Source organism: Pinus tabuliformis, chromosome 1_2 (genome assembly GCF_031772625.1).
Source record: "Pinus tabuliformis cultivar Carrire ecotype Pingquan chromosome 1_2, CPIR1, whole genome shotgun sequence".
Classification (NCBI taxonomy): domain Eukaryota; kingdom Viridiplantae; phylum Streptophyta; class Pinopsida; order Pinales; family Pinaceae; genus Pinus; species Pinus tabuliformis.
This window is the reverse complement of record NC_142298.1, coordinates 268,349,484-268,363,893: the sequence shown is the minus strand read 5'-3', so window position 1 is coordinate 268,363,893 and position 14,410 is coordinate 268,349,484. Positions and strand designations below refer to the sequence as shown.

The 14,410-nt window shown below is 34.2% G+C and overlaps 1 protein-coding gene across 1 annotated transcript; it reads left to right on the top strand.

Annotated features, from left to right (window-relative positions):
- The first annotated feature begins 426 nt into the window (after positions 1-426).
- On the top strand, positions 427-12,832 carry LOC149205380 (oligopeptide transporter 5-like). Its single transcript, XM_089397388.1, has 8 exons — positions 427-500; positions 3,846-3,905; positions 9,234-9,693; positions 9,824-9,921; positions 10,326-10,895; positions 11,526-11,784; positions 11,875-12,057; positions 12,227-12,832. The coding sequence occupies exons 1-8, from the start codon at positions 427-429 to the stop codon at positions 12,830-12,832; spliced, it is 2,310 nt and encodes a 769-aa protein (XP_089253514.1).
- Positions 12,833-14,410: the final 1,578 nt, after the last annotated feature.

Genomic DNA, 14,410 nt, shown 5'->3' with positions numbered 1-14,410 from the left:
GTTCAGAGTGGCCTTGGAGAGTTTACTCTACGCACACCTATTCCAAGGCGGTAAATTCCCTAGGAAAATTGATGTGTCTATGAAAAAATTAAAAACCTAGTTCATTTTAGATTAAGCGCTTTATTTTATTGGTTGTTATTTAGGTCACAGTTAGTGCAAGTGAAACTTATGATGTTCTGACCCAAAAAGAAACCAATAGAAAACTAGGCTACGTGAAAATGTAACTTCTTTCTGTTCGATGAAAAGTGATCTCTACAAGGTTCTAGGAGAAAAATATGTAAGAAAAAACTCTTTTCTTTTTTCTTTTAAACACGCTCACAGACTCAACATCTATCAAAAGAGACTAAAATGCCTAAAATGCAAACTACCTTAGTGCATACTAGGATGCCTAAATGCAAGATTCTATAGAATGCTCTAAATAAACAAATGTGTTCTTCCAAGGTCCTAAAATCAAGATATCCAAGGAAAGATATCCCAAGCAAAGAAAATTTCAACCTCAAGCAAAGATTCACACACTTGGTGATAAGACAAAAAGATCAAAAACCAAAAACCAAAAACCAAAGAAAGAAAAGGAAAAAAAAATTTCTTTTTTTTTTAAAGACTTAAAATAAAAGTTTCAAGAAAGAAAAGAAATCAATCACCCTAAGATAAAAATCAAGTGAAAAGACTCCAAACTTCACAAGACATAAATGATCACCAAGATGATAAGACTAAAGTGACTAAGAGATCAAAACACTTGAAAAACTTGACCTAAAGGATACCTAAAGGATTCATAAAATAGAAAAATTTCAGAGAACCAAAATCATTCACTCAACCAAAATTGCAAAGACCTTTCTCAGACAATAAAAAAGAAACCAAATGAGTCAGCTTCAAGAATGCAAAGTGAAGTAGTGAAAAGATTGGATTATAAACAAGATGAGAATCAACTCACTGTTCCAGAAGTATAGAACAATCAGACACTTTACCAAGAAGGTATGAAGTCCAAACTAAGAATGCAACAACTTCATAGAATTGCAAACCCTAGGTTGACAAAACATTTTTTGAAAAAGAGACAAAGAAACCAACACGAGCAAGAAATAAGACTATTCTAGACTGAAAATGACTCTAAAAGAGCCAGAAAACTAGGCTACTCCCATAATTGAAGGAAAAAATTTGAAAAAAATCAAATTTTCCTAATAATACACGACTGTGTATTGGCAGAGCCACATGTACACATGATTTTTTCTTAAGAAACTAGTGTATACGCTAGATTATTTGGAAGAAACCATGTGTGGATGCTACTGTATACAAGAAAAAGTGCATCGCAAAAAATATGGAAAAATAAAAAATACAAACATGATCCATAAGATTAGACTGATTTTCCAAACTAAAAATGATTCAATAATACTGGAAAAATCAAGAAACAATAAAGAGAAGCTAAGATCAAGGAAAAAACAACCCTTCTAGGAAATACGAGATTGTATTCCCCAATGGAGTCGCCAATTCTATTGGCAGGAAAAACTTCCCTAAGGTAATGGTTGACAACCTCAATAGATAGAAGGTAGACTATCAGCAAGAAGCATACATTCAAGAAAGCAAACTATATGAACTACTAAATTTGGGTTTGAAAGTAGTACCCATAGGTCCTACATTTGATTTTGATCACGTAGGGTCCAAACCCTCTACTTCCTCCAAATTTATGAAGCCTATAACATCGTTCAGAGAAGCATATATGTGTGTGTGTGTGTGTATCAAGTAGTTCAAAGAGCATGCATAATAAACATGTTATATCATCAAGCATAAACATGTAAATCATGATATTTGGACATGAATCATAAAAAACATGAGATCATAACATATAAGGAACAAGACAAAGCTTCTTTATTGATATCATCAAATAGTAGTGGAAAGATACAACCTGATCCAACCACGACACCAACGAAACCTTCTTCTAGATCCGTCTAGTCCAAGCCTCAAAGATCACCTCTCAATCATGTACAAAAGGATGCCATATAATGGAACATGAGCATCTCTGCAAGGAAACAAGGGTTTCCTATGATTGGGAGTGTGAGAGGCACAAGGAAAATGAGACTTGATCTAGGGATAAAAAGGACTATATTGTCGATATCATATCTCCTTCTATAATTAGGCCTTCCCATGTGGTGTATAAATACCACCATAAATCAGTTGATTCAGTTATGCCACTGGCTCCTATAGGCGGTCTTTTGATGAAACTTGTAAACCCTGCCCAAGAAATAGGAAATATTTTTATTTTTTCATATTTTATATTATGTACGCGAGTTTTTTATTATGGTACCTATGTATGTATGTGATTTTCAAAGGGAAAATTCGCGTATGGAATTGAAAATATTATTTTTTAATAAATGATCAAGTCTGAATGGGAAATGACTACCCAAGGCCATATCAAAGCATCAAAACTACAGGAGTGTTGAATGACGATAACCATAGAAGGTTTGGCTAAGTCTATGCCTATTTCCTTTATTTCGGGGTAGGACCTATGACAGACAATCAAGAAGAAGGAAATAATTTTTTTAGAGAAATTAGAACAAGTAGAAGATTAAACCCTAAAATTTTACTCCTCAAAAAGCTTCAAATGGTCTAGTACTGACCTACAAATAATATGGTTAAAGTATGTTAAACCCTAACAAAGCAAAGAAAATAAAACGATTAAGGAGTTGAGTGGAAATAGGAAAAATGGTTTTATACTACTAAATTTACTTGCTAAAGAGATATCCTAGTGGCCTGAAGTCTCATCCTTGTAACCAAACCCTAGCATGCCAAGCTTGGGAAACTATAAATAAGAAGTAAAAATAAAAGAGTTGAAAATTCTTTATGAGAAACATACATACATACATACAGACATATGTATGTATGTATGTATGTATGTATGTATGTATGGTATGTATGTATTGTATATATATATATATATATATATATATATATATATATATATATATATATACATACATGCATGCATGTATGTATGTATATATATATATATATATATATATATATACAATACATACATACATACATATATGTATGTATGTATTGTGTTTTGACAGAGGGAAAGATTAACATTGAAATACAAAAAACCTAACCCTAGAAAGAATCAGGCTAAATATGCTATCCTCAGATATAACCTATGATAATCAAATTACCAAATATTTGTTATAAAATAGAAAATAAATTGAGGAAATATGAATAGTACCTAAATTTTGCAAAACTCCCACTCAAATCTTATCATTGTGACCTCTAACCATCAAAAAATCTAGTTGTAGAAGGGATGGAAGACATTTCGAGGGTATGGTTTTTCCCACTTCCTCAAAGGGAAACAAACTAGATAATTTTCTTGGCTATGAGAAAGAGAATATGACTCCTAGTGCAAACCATAACATGTGACAAGTCTAAATTTTAAAGAAAAATCAATATATTTCTAAAAATAAAATCCTTATGCATCAAATTTATAGCTCACAAGAAATGCCCCTCTATAACCCCCATAACTATCATGGAGCTGACATTCTAGTCAGACGAAAGCTTCAAAACATGATGGTAACTAAAGAGTGAGTAATAACTGAGCCTGACAATAATATCATGTTCCCACCAGAATTTAGATGGCTAAAGTTCTCGAGTAGCAAGGAAACAAGAAACCCTGTTGCTAACAGATATGCAGAGCTTAGATGACAAAAACTACAGGTGCAAATGCCATTCATATCGGAAGAGGGGATAAACTGGCTACACTAACCAATGAGGAGAGATTGTGACCACCGTTGAATTGTTGAAAAGGAATCTTGAATGTTCATTTCACATCAATCACGCGGGTGAGGTGTGGTGGAACCCTGTAGGTTGTCACTCATCACTGGGATCCATACAAAACATTTAGAATATAACCAAAGTAGAATAATGTCAAGGATGAAAAAACCAATTAATGTATGAGAACAATATATATAAACATAAGTTTACTTTAGATCGAGTGGTGTTCTTATGTGCTATTAATAAAATGATTAAGGATCGATACACGTAAGGTTTATGAATACACTTATATGCCATCACTTGGTATGTTTCCATTACCCTCAATAAATCTTTTGAATATATCTCCTAACACTGACTAAGTCCTAAGAGGTTATATGAAAATAAATAAGAGGTTGTTGCAACAATTGCATAAGGTTAAAAGAAAATTGTTAAATGATAAATACATTTTTTCCCATGGTATGACATACTCCATATATTTAAATATATAAAAAAAAAAGAAAAAAAATATTATTATTAAAATTTTTGCATGAGTATTGGCTACATTACACCCACCATTTAGGCCCCATGCTCTATTGTACTTAAAAGGAGATCCAAACTTCTCATTAGAGTCATCAACCTCTAAGAAGATAGGAAAGCAGTCTGAGAGCCTCTGAGCATCAACCCAAGCCTTGATATTACTAACACCTACAATAACTTTAGACTGGACTAAAAACATGTCTAGTCTTTTGGCCACAACTCTAGATCCCACTTTATTATTACCCATGTTAGCTTTACGACAATTAGTTCTAGATCCATAAGGCTATGTTTTTCAATTTCAGAAGAAAAATTTTCTACCAAAGGGTCAATGTGGGAAAAACATCCCCAAATCTCATTGTGACTAAGGGTGAAGTTTAGGTCTCCCCCATTGATTAAGTTAGTACCTTGAATCTCTAGACAATTAAAATTTCCATCCTAGTAAGTTTTATTTTCTGCATATGGTCCATAAGAGTTTAGGATTTTTTACATAGAAGACAATCCCTTTAGTCTCCATTCCATGAGAATACCAAACTTAAAAGAAAATACGTTTATTGACACTTGAAAAGTGTCCCTCCAACCAGTTGTGTGACCTCCTTAAATACCAACATAACCTAACTCACTAAAGCTTCACCTAGGCAATACCTTCATTAGGGATAGAGCTCAACTTGTTTTCACTTAGTCTCTTGTATTAAGATGATATCAAGTTTTTGTTAGATTATGAACCTACACGGTGACAATTTCTTGGCACGAATTTCATGTTTCTAGTGAGGTGGATTGAAGCAAAGTCGGTGATGTCTTGGTTCCCTAGAGGCTAGGTTGTGTGTTTTAGATCTTCAATCTGCCTATGCAAACCATCCATCTTATTGTCATGGAATGAAACATTATCTTTGAGAGTGAATTTATTTAGTGAGGAAAGTGAGTAAGTTTTCATGTTGATGAATGTGCCATTTGATATCAAAATTCTCCAGTTGCAAAGCCTCAATTTGCTTACTACATGCAATGCAAGCTTTGAAAATTCCAATGGTAGTAGAAATATCGTGACTTGTTAACATGGTTAACATAACATTGGGGGGGGGGGGGGGGGGGAAGGTGGCACAGATGAAATGAGAGGTTGGTTTCTGATAATGAAAGCAAAGGCTATTATTGGTGCTAAAGGGGTAACTAGAACCACTAATGGGAATTGAGGTGCCAAAGAAGGTGACAAGTGGCACAACAATACATGGTGGAAGTATCTTCAAGGTAGTTAATTCATTTATGCATAGAGAAGGTGAGCACAACGTGATGGGAATTAGGGAGGGGATGTATGAGGCACAAGTTGACACAAGACTTTTACAATAGTAATAGTAACTTGTTGGGGGGGGGGGGGGGGGGGTGGGGGCGGGGGCGCATTATATGGATTGTTTGAAAAGAACCATGGTAAAGAAAATGACCAAAGAAGGGTCCTGAATGATGAATGTTTATTGTAGGAAAAAGGAACAAAGGAATTCAGTTTTATGGGGAGAAGAAACTAGAAATATATAGTGCTCAAGGAATTAAGCCAAACGTGAGGGAAGTGTCTATTGTTTTCAATCTCCAAGAAGCTGAGGCAGCCCCGAGCACTATCACTGCCAATTCTATGTGCAATAGGGATTCTAGAGAGGGAATCTCTCCAATTAATTAGAATGTAAGATGGGGAAGCCAACTCCTTGACCCACTAATATTGAAGGAGCTCTTATGCATAGGGAATTCCTTACAGAGACTCTCTTCATCCAAACTATCAGATACCACATTAACTGCAGAGTTGTTGAATGCAAAATTCAAATCGAGTCGAATGGAAGGGAGTCCCCTTAGAGACAGAGCCCGAGCCAAATTTTGAAAATACCAAATATGAACCTAGAATTTAACACAATGGAGTTAGCCCTGACACGCAGAGGCCATCGAATCACCAATAACTCCCATAGTGCTTCGCATGTTTGAATTCATCACACAATGAGGAAGTGGAGTTGTACAAGGTAGGAAAATATATACAAGGAAGGAAGGAGAGTGTGTATTTAAGGCACTCTCTCAAGCATGGAATTGGCACTCAAATACAACCACAACACCAACAAGCCTAACCTAAGATGAATGAGATTTATAACTTAATTTCCCCCTTCTAATGTTGTTGAGGGAGCAATGTAGTGAGGAGTGCGTAAATTTGTGAGAGAACATTAGGAAACTTATGGGATGACTTTCCAGTCCTTAATTCAATTGAATTTCGTTTGACTTGCTTCTAGGAGGCAAGAAAATTGAATCTTCTATTTTAAAAGGAAATTTAAATTTTATGTAGTCCACTTGAATAACTGTCAATTATAAATTAGATATTAACGCTATCATAACAAATACTCATCCCGTCTCATATATATTAAATATTAATATTGCGCAACTCTCACATTAGTTATTAATATTTTTCAATTAGTAAGAAATTATATATATATATATATATATATATATAAAATTATAATTATAATGTTGTTAATTTTTTTTGTAAACTTAAAAATTTCAAGTAGAAAAAAATAATTAAAACAATTTTGGTATTTTTAATTATAAATATTTGTTTTCTTCTATTTCCATATATTACTTTTTAATTTTGAAATTTCTAATTTTTTGGTCTTCTTCTTATTTCTTTTTATTTTCACTTCTATTATAATAACATTTCAATATATTACCTTTTAATTTTAAACTTTCCATTTTTTGTTTTTTTTCTTTGCTTTTTCTATTTTCACTTTTATTATTTTCTTTTAACATATTATAAAAAAAAAAAAATTACATAATTACTCTAATAATTATTACTATAATTTTACTTTCCTAGAAACTACTAAAAATTATTGCTATACTTTTACTTTCCTAGAAACTAATAAAACAGAAAATAACTTAAAACAAATATTTTTCAATAAAGAAAGTTTTTTTGTTTTAAGAAAGCAAATCATGCGTTTTATTTGTTTTAAGAAAGTAAAATTATGCGTTTTATTTTATTTCGTCTCTTCAGTGGAATGTCAAGGGAAAAAGGTAGTGCATTAATATATATGGGGAGAATAACATCATTATGAGTAAAATTATGAGAAAAAGTTAGATTTAGTAATTAAATATGTAAGATTCAATAAAGTTAATTGAATGAAAAGATGGAAAAAGTGATGGCATGGCACTAAATGTTGGATGCTTAATAATAATAATATTTATTTTTAAGGTTATGACTAAGTTAGACACTAAATTGGTGTATGAGTCTCTCTTGTTTGTGGGATAAGGGACCCACCTCCATGCAACGATTTGACTGCTAAGTTTATGAAGCATACATACTCTACCCCTTTGGTTTTGAACCTGTAACCTCTTAGGAGGAAACACATGCTCTTTGACCTCTTAAGAGAAAACATATGCTCTTAACCATTAGGCCCACTCAAACTATATCACTCAAGTTATATATAATATGTTTAGTTTAAATAGGTGATATGTTTATAATTAAAATTTGTATGATTTAAAAAAAATCAACTATCAAATTTCATAAATCATAGATTCTTTGCTTTTTCATATACCATTTCAAGTGCTATATCTAACATGTGCTGGATATAGATGTTCGTACTGAATTTTTTTTGAAAATTTCGAGTTTTTCAAAAATTCTTAATAACGCTGAACACTCTCACATTAAAATTTCTTGATTTTTTTTTTTTAAGCAATTCGACAAAAAATTCGCTGTCACAGCGAAAGTATAGTCTCATTAATTCAGAGTGATGGTAAACATCATTAATTCAGAGTGATGGTAAACATAGGGAAACTCCTATTTCCACCACTATAGCCTCATTAAACATAGGGAAACTCCTATTTCCACCACTATAGCCTCATTAATGCGCGGCTACATGCGCCGGACATAGCCAGAGATGACTAGATAATAAAAAAAAAACGGCGTGTTACCCCACTCGTGTTATAAACTCTCTCCGGCGGATGTAGCCCCGCATTAATGAGGCTATAGTGGTGGAAATAGGAGTTTCCGTAAACATAGTCTCATTAATTAATTCAGAGTGATGGTAAACGTGTTGTCAATTTTAAAGGAGGGTTATTGACATTGCCACGTAGAACATTGACTTTTCACTAAAATAAACTGTGGGTACATTTGAATTTGGCTAAAATGGACGGTGGATGCATTTTATTTTGGGAGTGATATGAATTGTGCAAGCAAGTAGATGGTTGTTGGGCTTTAAGAATGAAGTCAGGAGGTTCAGAAGCTACTCATGTATCTCAACAATAATCGTCGGGCGAGATCACGATTAGGATCCCGATTCTCAGTGTCTTTTTGTTGGACGAATCTGATTTTAAGGGCACCAGAGATAGAGAGATTTGAGGGAAAAAGGACGGCTTTGAATATTCTGCAAATATTTAGGAATGCCAATTGTGTTTGGGCAAAAGTACTGCTGAAATACTTATTTGCCATCACAAATAATCCACTCCAATGATCAGATCAGTTGGCATTTGAATATGCGAGGTGTTGTTGCCATTATATATTTCCCCTACTTTCCTCACATCACATGAAACGGGAATAAGATATTCAGTGATCGATTCCCAGACTGTTCACATGGAGGAAAGCATGAAGGGATTTGAGTTATCAAACCAAGGTAAGTATTGATATTTATTTTAGTAGCCAAATGTTATAAACTAGGGTTTTGTCAATCATTGTTTTAATCCTTCTCATATTGTTTCTTTAAGAGTTCTCAGTTTTAAGTATTCACTTTCCATTGATGAGTATTATTGAAAATCTAGAAGTTTGTCACTGAAACTTATCAAAGTGAATGGTGAGGTTTATTGACTCAGTTTCTTTTCATATTTTTCTGTTGAATTTTATTTTATTTTCACTTATCCGACGATATAATGAGCGGCTTACTTGTATTTCGCCGCAAAAAAAAAAAGAAAAAGATATGACTGTAAGTGTATTTCACAGGTAGAATAGAAGAGTTTAAAAGTAAAGCAGAGGAAGAGAATGAAATATCGGACCAATCCCCAATTGAAGAAGTAGCACTGACTGTGCCTACAACAGACGACCCAACTTCACCTGTGTTAACGTTTCGTACGTGGGTGCTGGGATTGGCATGCTGTGTCTTGTTAGCATTTCTGAATCAATTCTTTGCCTACAGAGACTTTCCACTCACAATAACTTCAGTGTCTGCTCAAATAGCAGTTCTGCCAGTGGGTCGCTTTATGGCTGCAACTCTTCCCACCACAATGTACCGTTTTCCAGGAACAAGCTGGCATTTCTCATTTAATCCAGGACCGTTTAACATGAAAGAGCATGTGCTCATAACAATTTTTGCCTCCGCTGGAAGTAGTGGGGCCTACGCAGTCGATATTGTCACAATAGTAAAGGGCTTCTACAAGAGAAGCATAAATCCTTTAGTAGCATGGCTGTTGATAGTATCTACACAGGTATGTGAAATGCAATATTCATGAATTGAATAGTATCAGCAACTTTCTCTCTCTCTTTACAAGCAAGTTTACTGAATCATGCAAATAGATTATATGTAGTATTGATGAATTTGCAATTGAACACCACAAGATGCTCGGCTTTGGATGGGCTGGGATTTTTAGAAAATTGTTGGTGGAATCTGCTTATATGTGGTGGCCCTCAAACCTCGTTCAAGTTTCTATTTTCAGGTGAGTAGATGTACACCATTATTATAAACAAAGAAAGAAATTATTTTAACAAAAAATATTAAAAATAGTTTATAAGATAGATTGTTTCTTCATCTGCTTTAATAGAATAGTTGTTATTGTTAATTGTAAATATTTCTTAAAAATGAATAAAATTAAAAAGTTTAACTCGATTATGATTAGTTTTATTTAAAATATTTTATAAATGACTAATAAAAATAAATATAATTTTTCTTATTAAAGGCCTTACACTAACCCAATAATTAACTTAGTACATTTTGATTATGTTCATTAAATATTATTTTATTCTCATCAGATACAAATACATACTTATAACTATATGATATTTGCTTGTACAAATACATACATATAAGTATATGATATTTGGTTGTAAATATTTGATGTAGGGCTTTGCACGAGCACGATAAAAGACGAAAGGGTGGCTTGACAAGAATGCAATTTTTCATGACAGTTTTAATATGTAGCTTTTCGTATTATATAATTCCCAACTTTTTCTTCGGCACCATTTCTACGGTATCGATTCTATGTCTTATATGGAAGAATTCTGTGACGGTGCAACAGATTGGATCTGGTGCTCACGGCCTTGGTATCGGATCATTTGGGTTGGATTGGGGAACAGTTGCATCATTTTTAGGCAGTCCCCTTGCAACTCCCTGGTTCGCAATCGCTAATATTCTGGCGGGATTCGTTCTCATGATTTATATCGTAACTCCAATCATATATTGGCAGAATGTTTACGATGCCAAATCATTTCCCATTATTTCATCGAGTGTCTTCTTGAAGTCTGGTCAAAAGTACAACACATCATTATTGCTAACAAACGAGTTCACCTTCGATGAGGCTGCATATGATCATTATGGAAAATTGCATTTGAGTGCCTTTTTTGCCTATACATATGGATTCGGCTTTGCATCACTCTCTGCTACAGTTTCCCACGTTATTTTTTTCTACGGAAAGTAAGTATAAGCTATTTATTTTTTCTAGGGAAAGTACGTAGGGGTATTTTTATGTTTACTGAAGATTTTATGATATTTTAAAATTTGGTGGTTAAGAAATAGGTTCAATAATTGATTTTTTACTTGCCATTAAAATTTAATAGCTAAGAAAGGAGTCAAACAATTGCTCTTTCCACTTGCTATCATATCCAAAGATATTCTCCTAATCTACAATCCACGTAAGTTAAACAGTACGGATATAATTTTTTACAAACAAATATTAAGCACTATACAATGATAGGCTAATGATTGATTCACTTTTTACATTTTGTCACTATACAATGATAGGCTAATGATTGATTCACTTTTTACATTTTGTCTACTATTCAGTTGATCACTTTATTCTCCACAACTAACAAAAATATAAAGATCACTCACTTTATTCTCGTCAATTAACAAAATATAAAGATGAGTCAATCATTGACTCGTGAACTTTACATCTTGTAAATTGGATATCACTTTACTTTCATTAGCCATTCAAAATGTAAAGACAGTGACACAATCACCCAAGTTCTTAATAGTTTTTGAGGCTATTCTTTTTACATAAATTAGGCATACAAGATTTATTTATTAATTGCATGGATGGTGCAGAGATATATGGCATCAAACAAGGGCAGCTTTAACAGACATAAAGATGGACGTGCACACGAGATTGATGAAGGATAACTACAAGTCTGTTCCGCAGTATTGGTTTATTATTACGCTAGTGTCGATGATAGCCATTTCAATAGCAGCGTGTGAGGGATTCAACAAACAACTGCAACTCCCATACTGGGGAGTTTTACTTGCTTGTGTCATTGCATTTACCTTCACTTTACCCGTAGGTATTATTCAGGCCACTACCAATCAGGTAAATGACGTTTGAAAGTTAAAAAAATCATGACATGAGAAAACAAAATAGAAAAATGATAAATTACATGTATATTTATGCAACCTGCAGCAACCTGGTTTGAACATAATTACGGAGTACATCATCGGATATTTATATCCAGGTCGACCCCTTGCTAATGTATCATTTAAGACTTATGGTTATATATCAATGGTTCAAGCTCTTGCATTTCTCCAGGACTTTAAGTTGGGTCATTACATGAAAATCCCCCCGCGCTCCATGTTCATCGTTCAGGTTAGGTTATTATTATTATTATTCATTTCTTTTTAATTAGGTTAAGTTTAGGCTGCGGAGGTTCAGTTGAGTCGATACTCTTTGGGAAGTTTAATTTTCAATTTCAATTTATATTTCTGATTTTAATGCATGATTAGTGAAGTTTATATACATATATTTGTATTTGCAGCTTCTAGGGACAATGGTGGCAGCTACTGTGTGTTTTGGGACAGCATGGTGGTTGCTAGAAAGTGTGAAAAACATCTGTGATAGTAGTGTGGAGGGTAACATCTGGACTTGCCCCGGTGATACAGTATTTTTCAACGCATCAATCATATGGGGAGTGGTTGGACCAAAAAGGATGTTCGGGAAATTAGGATTATATGAGAAGCAAAATTGGTTCTTCCTTGTGGGGGCGCTTGCACCTGCAATGGTGTGGATTCTTACCAAGACGTTTCCTAAAGTAAAATTTTTCAAATACATCAATGTGCCCATTTTAATTGCAATCAGCATACCACCTGCGAGATCAATTGACTATATCATGTGGGGCATTGTCGGCTTCATCTTCAACTACATCATCTTCAACAGACATAAGAAGTGGTGGAGTAGACACAACTACATTTTGTCTGGTGCGCTTGATGTCGGAGTCGCTTTCTTGGCAGTTCTTTGTTATTTCTGTTTGCAGTTACAAGGAATTGACAATGTGGATTGGTGGGGAGGACCCGCAGGTTCTGATCATTGCGATATTGCACAATGCCCAACGGCTCCCGGAATCCAAGTCGAAAATTGCCCTTAAATTTTCCCACACCCACATGGATTCTTAGTATTTCTACATTACCCTTTCCCACACCCACATGGATTGCATACATTACCTTTTACCTCTTTTTCGTCCATCTTGCATTGTATCCTTATGAATTATTAAGTCACTACTCCGAGTGACATATATGTTTTGTTATGTTGTGACATATATGTTTTGCGTTTTGATATTAAATCGATGATATAGATTTTTTTTTTCCATGTATGTTTTGTTATGTTGTGACGTATATGTTTTGTGCTTTGATATTAGTTGGATGATGTAGTTTTTTTTTAATTTGCAATTTGATGATATAGATTTTTTTTGGTTCCAATTTGCAATGTTTACTTTGTAAATTGATGTTTTACCGTTGCTGCACTAAGAAGGCATAACCCAATGCAATACTTAGTGGTCTGATTCACCTATGCATGTGATCACCTTAACTACCATAGACTTGTGTGAAGAAATACGGCCATATATATATACTGTATGTCAGTACATATTCATCAAAGCGATTTACTTAGCGGATTTGCCTAGTACATATTCATCAGAGCGATTTACTTAGCGGATTTGCCGAGTACGAAGAAGTCAAACAAATAGAGCATATATCGAAAATCTGGTCTCCCTGTTCTCTCGGCGCCTAACCAGCCTGCCATATAGGGTATTAAATGCTTGGGGATATACACGCCATATAGGGTATTAAATGCTCGGGGATATACACGCTGGTTAACGCGATAAAACGGGAGTGGGAAGTTTCGACATTAAATAATATTTAGATTTTCGCGTATTATCAGACTAAGCTACATGCATATCCCGGACATTGCTGGTTAGGCGCTGCCCTGTTCTCTCTGCCCTGCAGTTATTTTCTTTGACAAAATACGTTTAACAACGTCATCGTCGTCATAGGGTTTCAAAAATCGGAAGCGGCGTGCAGGCTCTCCGCAAGAGCTAACCTCGAGAAACCCACGGAAGATCTGAGTCATGAAGATATTTTGCAGCTCACGAGGAAGACTGCGGGCCATAAAGAAAGAAAAAGTCAAGGTTCCAAAAATCTCTGGCTTTCTCCTAAAATAACGCTTTCTGTGAGTAAAAAAAAATATAGGAATCAAGCCCCGAGAGCGGCATTTAAAGGGATTTGTAAAGGTCAGCGGCTGTTTTAGCTTTGTCTACGAAGACGACACATTTTCGTTACCTTGATGTCAGAATCAATCGGCGGTTCACCTCGTGGAGCCCATTTTGTTTTGTTGACAGTTTTTACGCCCTAACCTGTGCTAAAACGCTTTTACAGAAGAGAAAAAATAAATAAAATTAAAGAAAACCAACCTTTCCATGAATACTTCTAAATTTCATTGAAAGCTTTCCATGTTAACCTTTGAAAAGGCATATAAAAGCCTCATCAGGGAAAATTTTCAATTAATGATATTTATATGCCGTCCATGTTAACCAGAGAAATTGCTTAAAGAAATAGCACTGATTCGAAGCCAAAATGGTATATAATATGAATTAAGACATTAACTATTCCTTATTCGGATGGAAATTTGCTAAGAAATCGTGGTAATAATTTTATGTATAACCTATTTT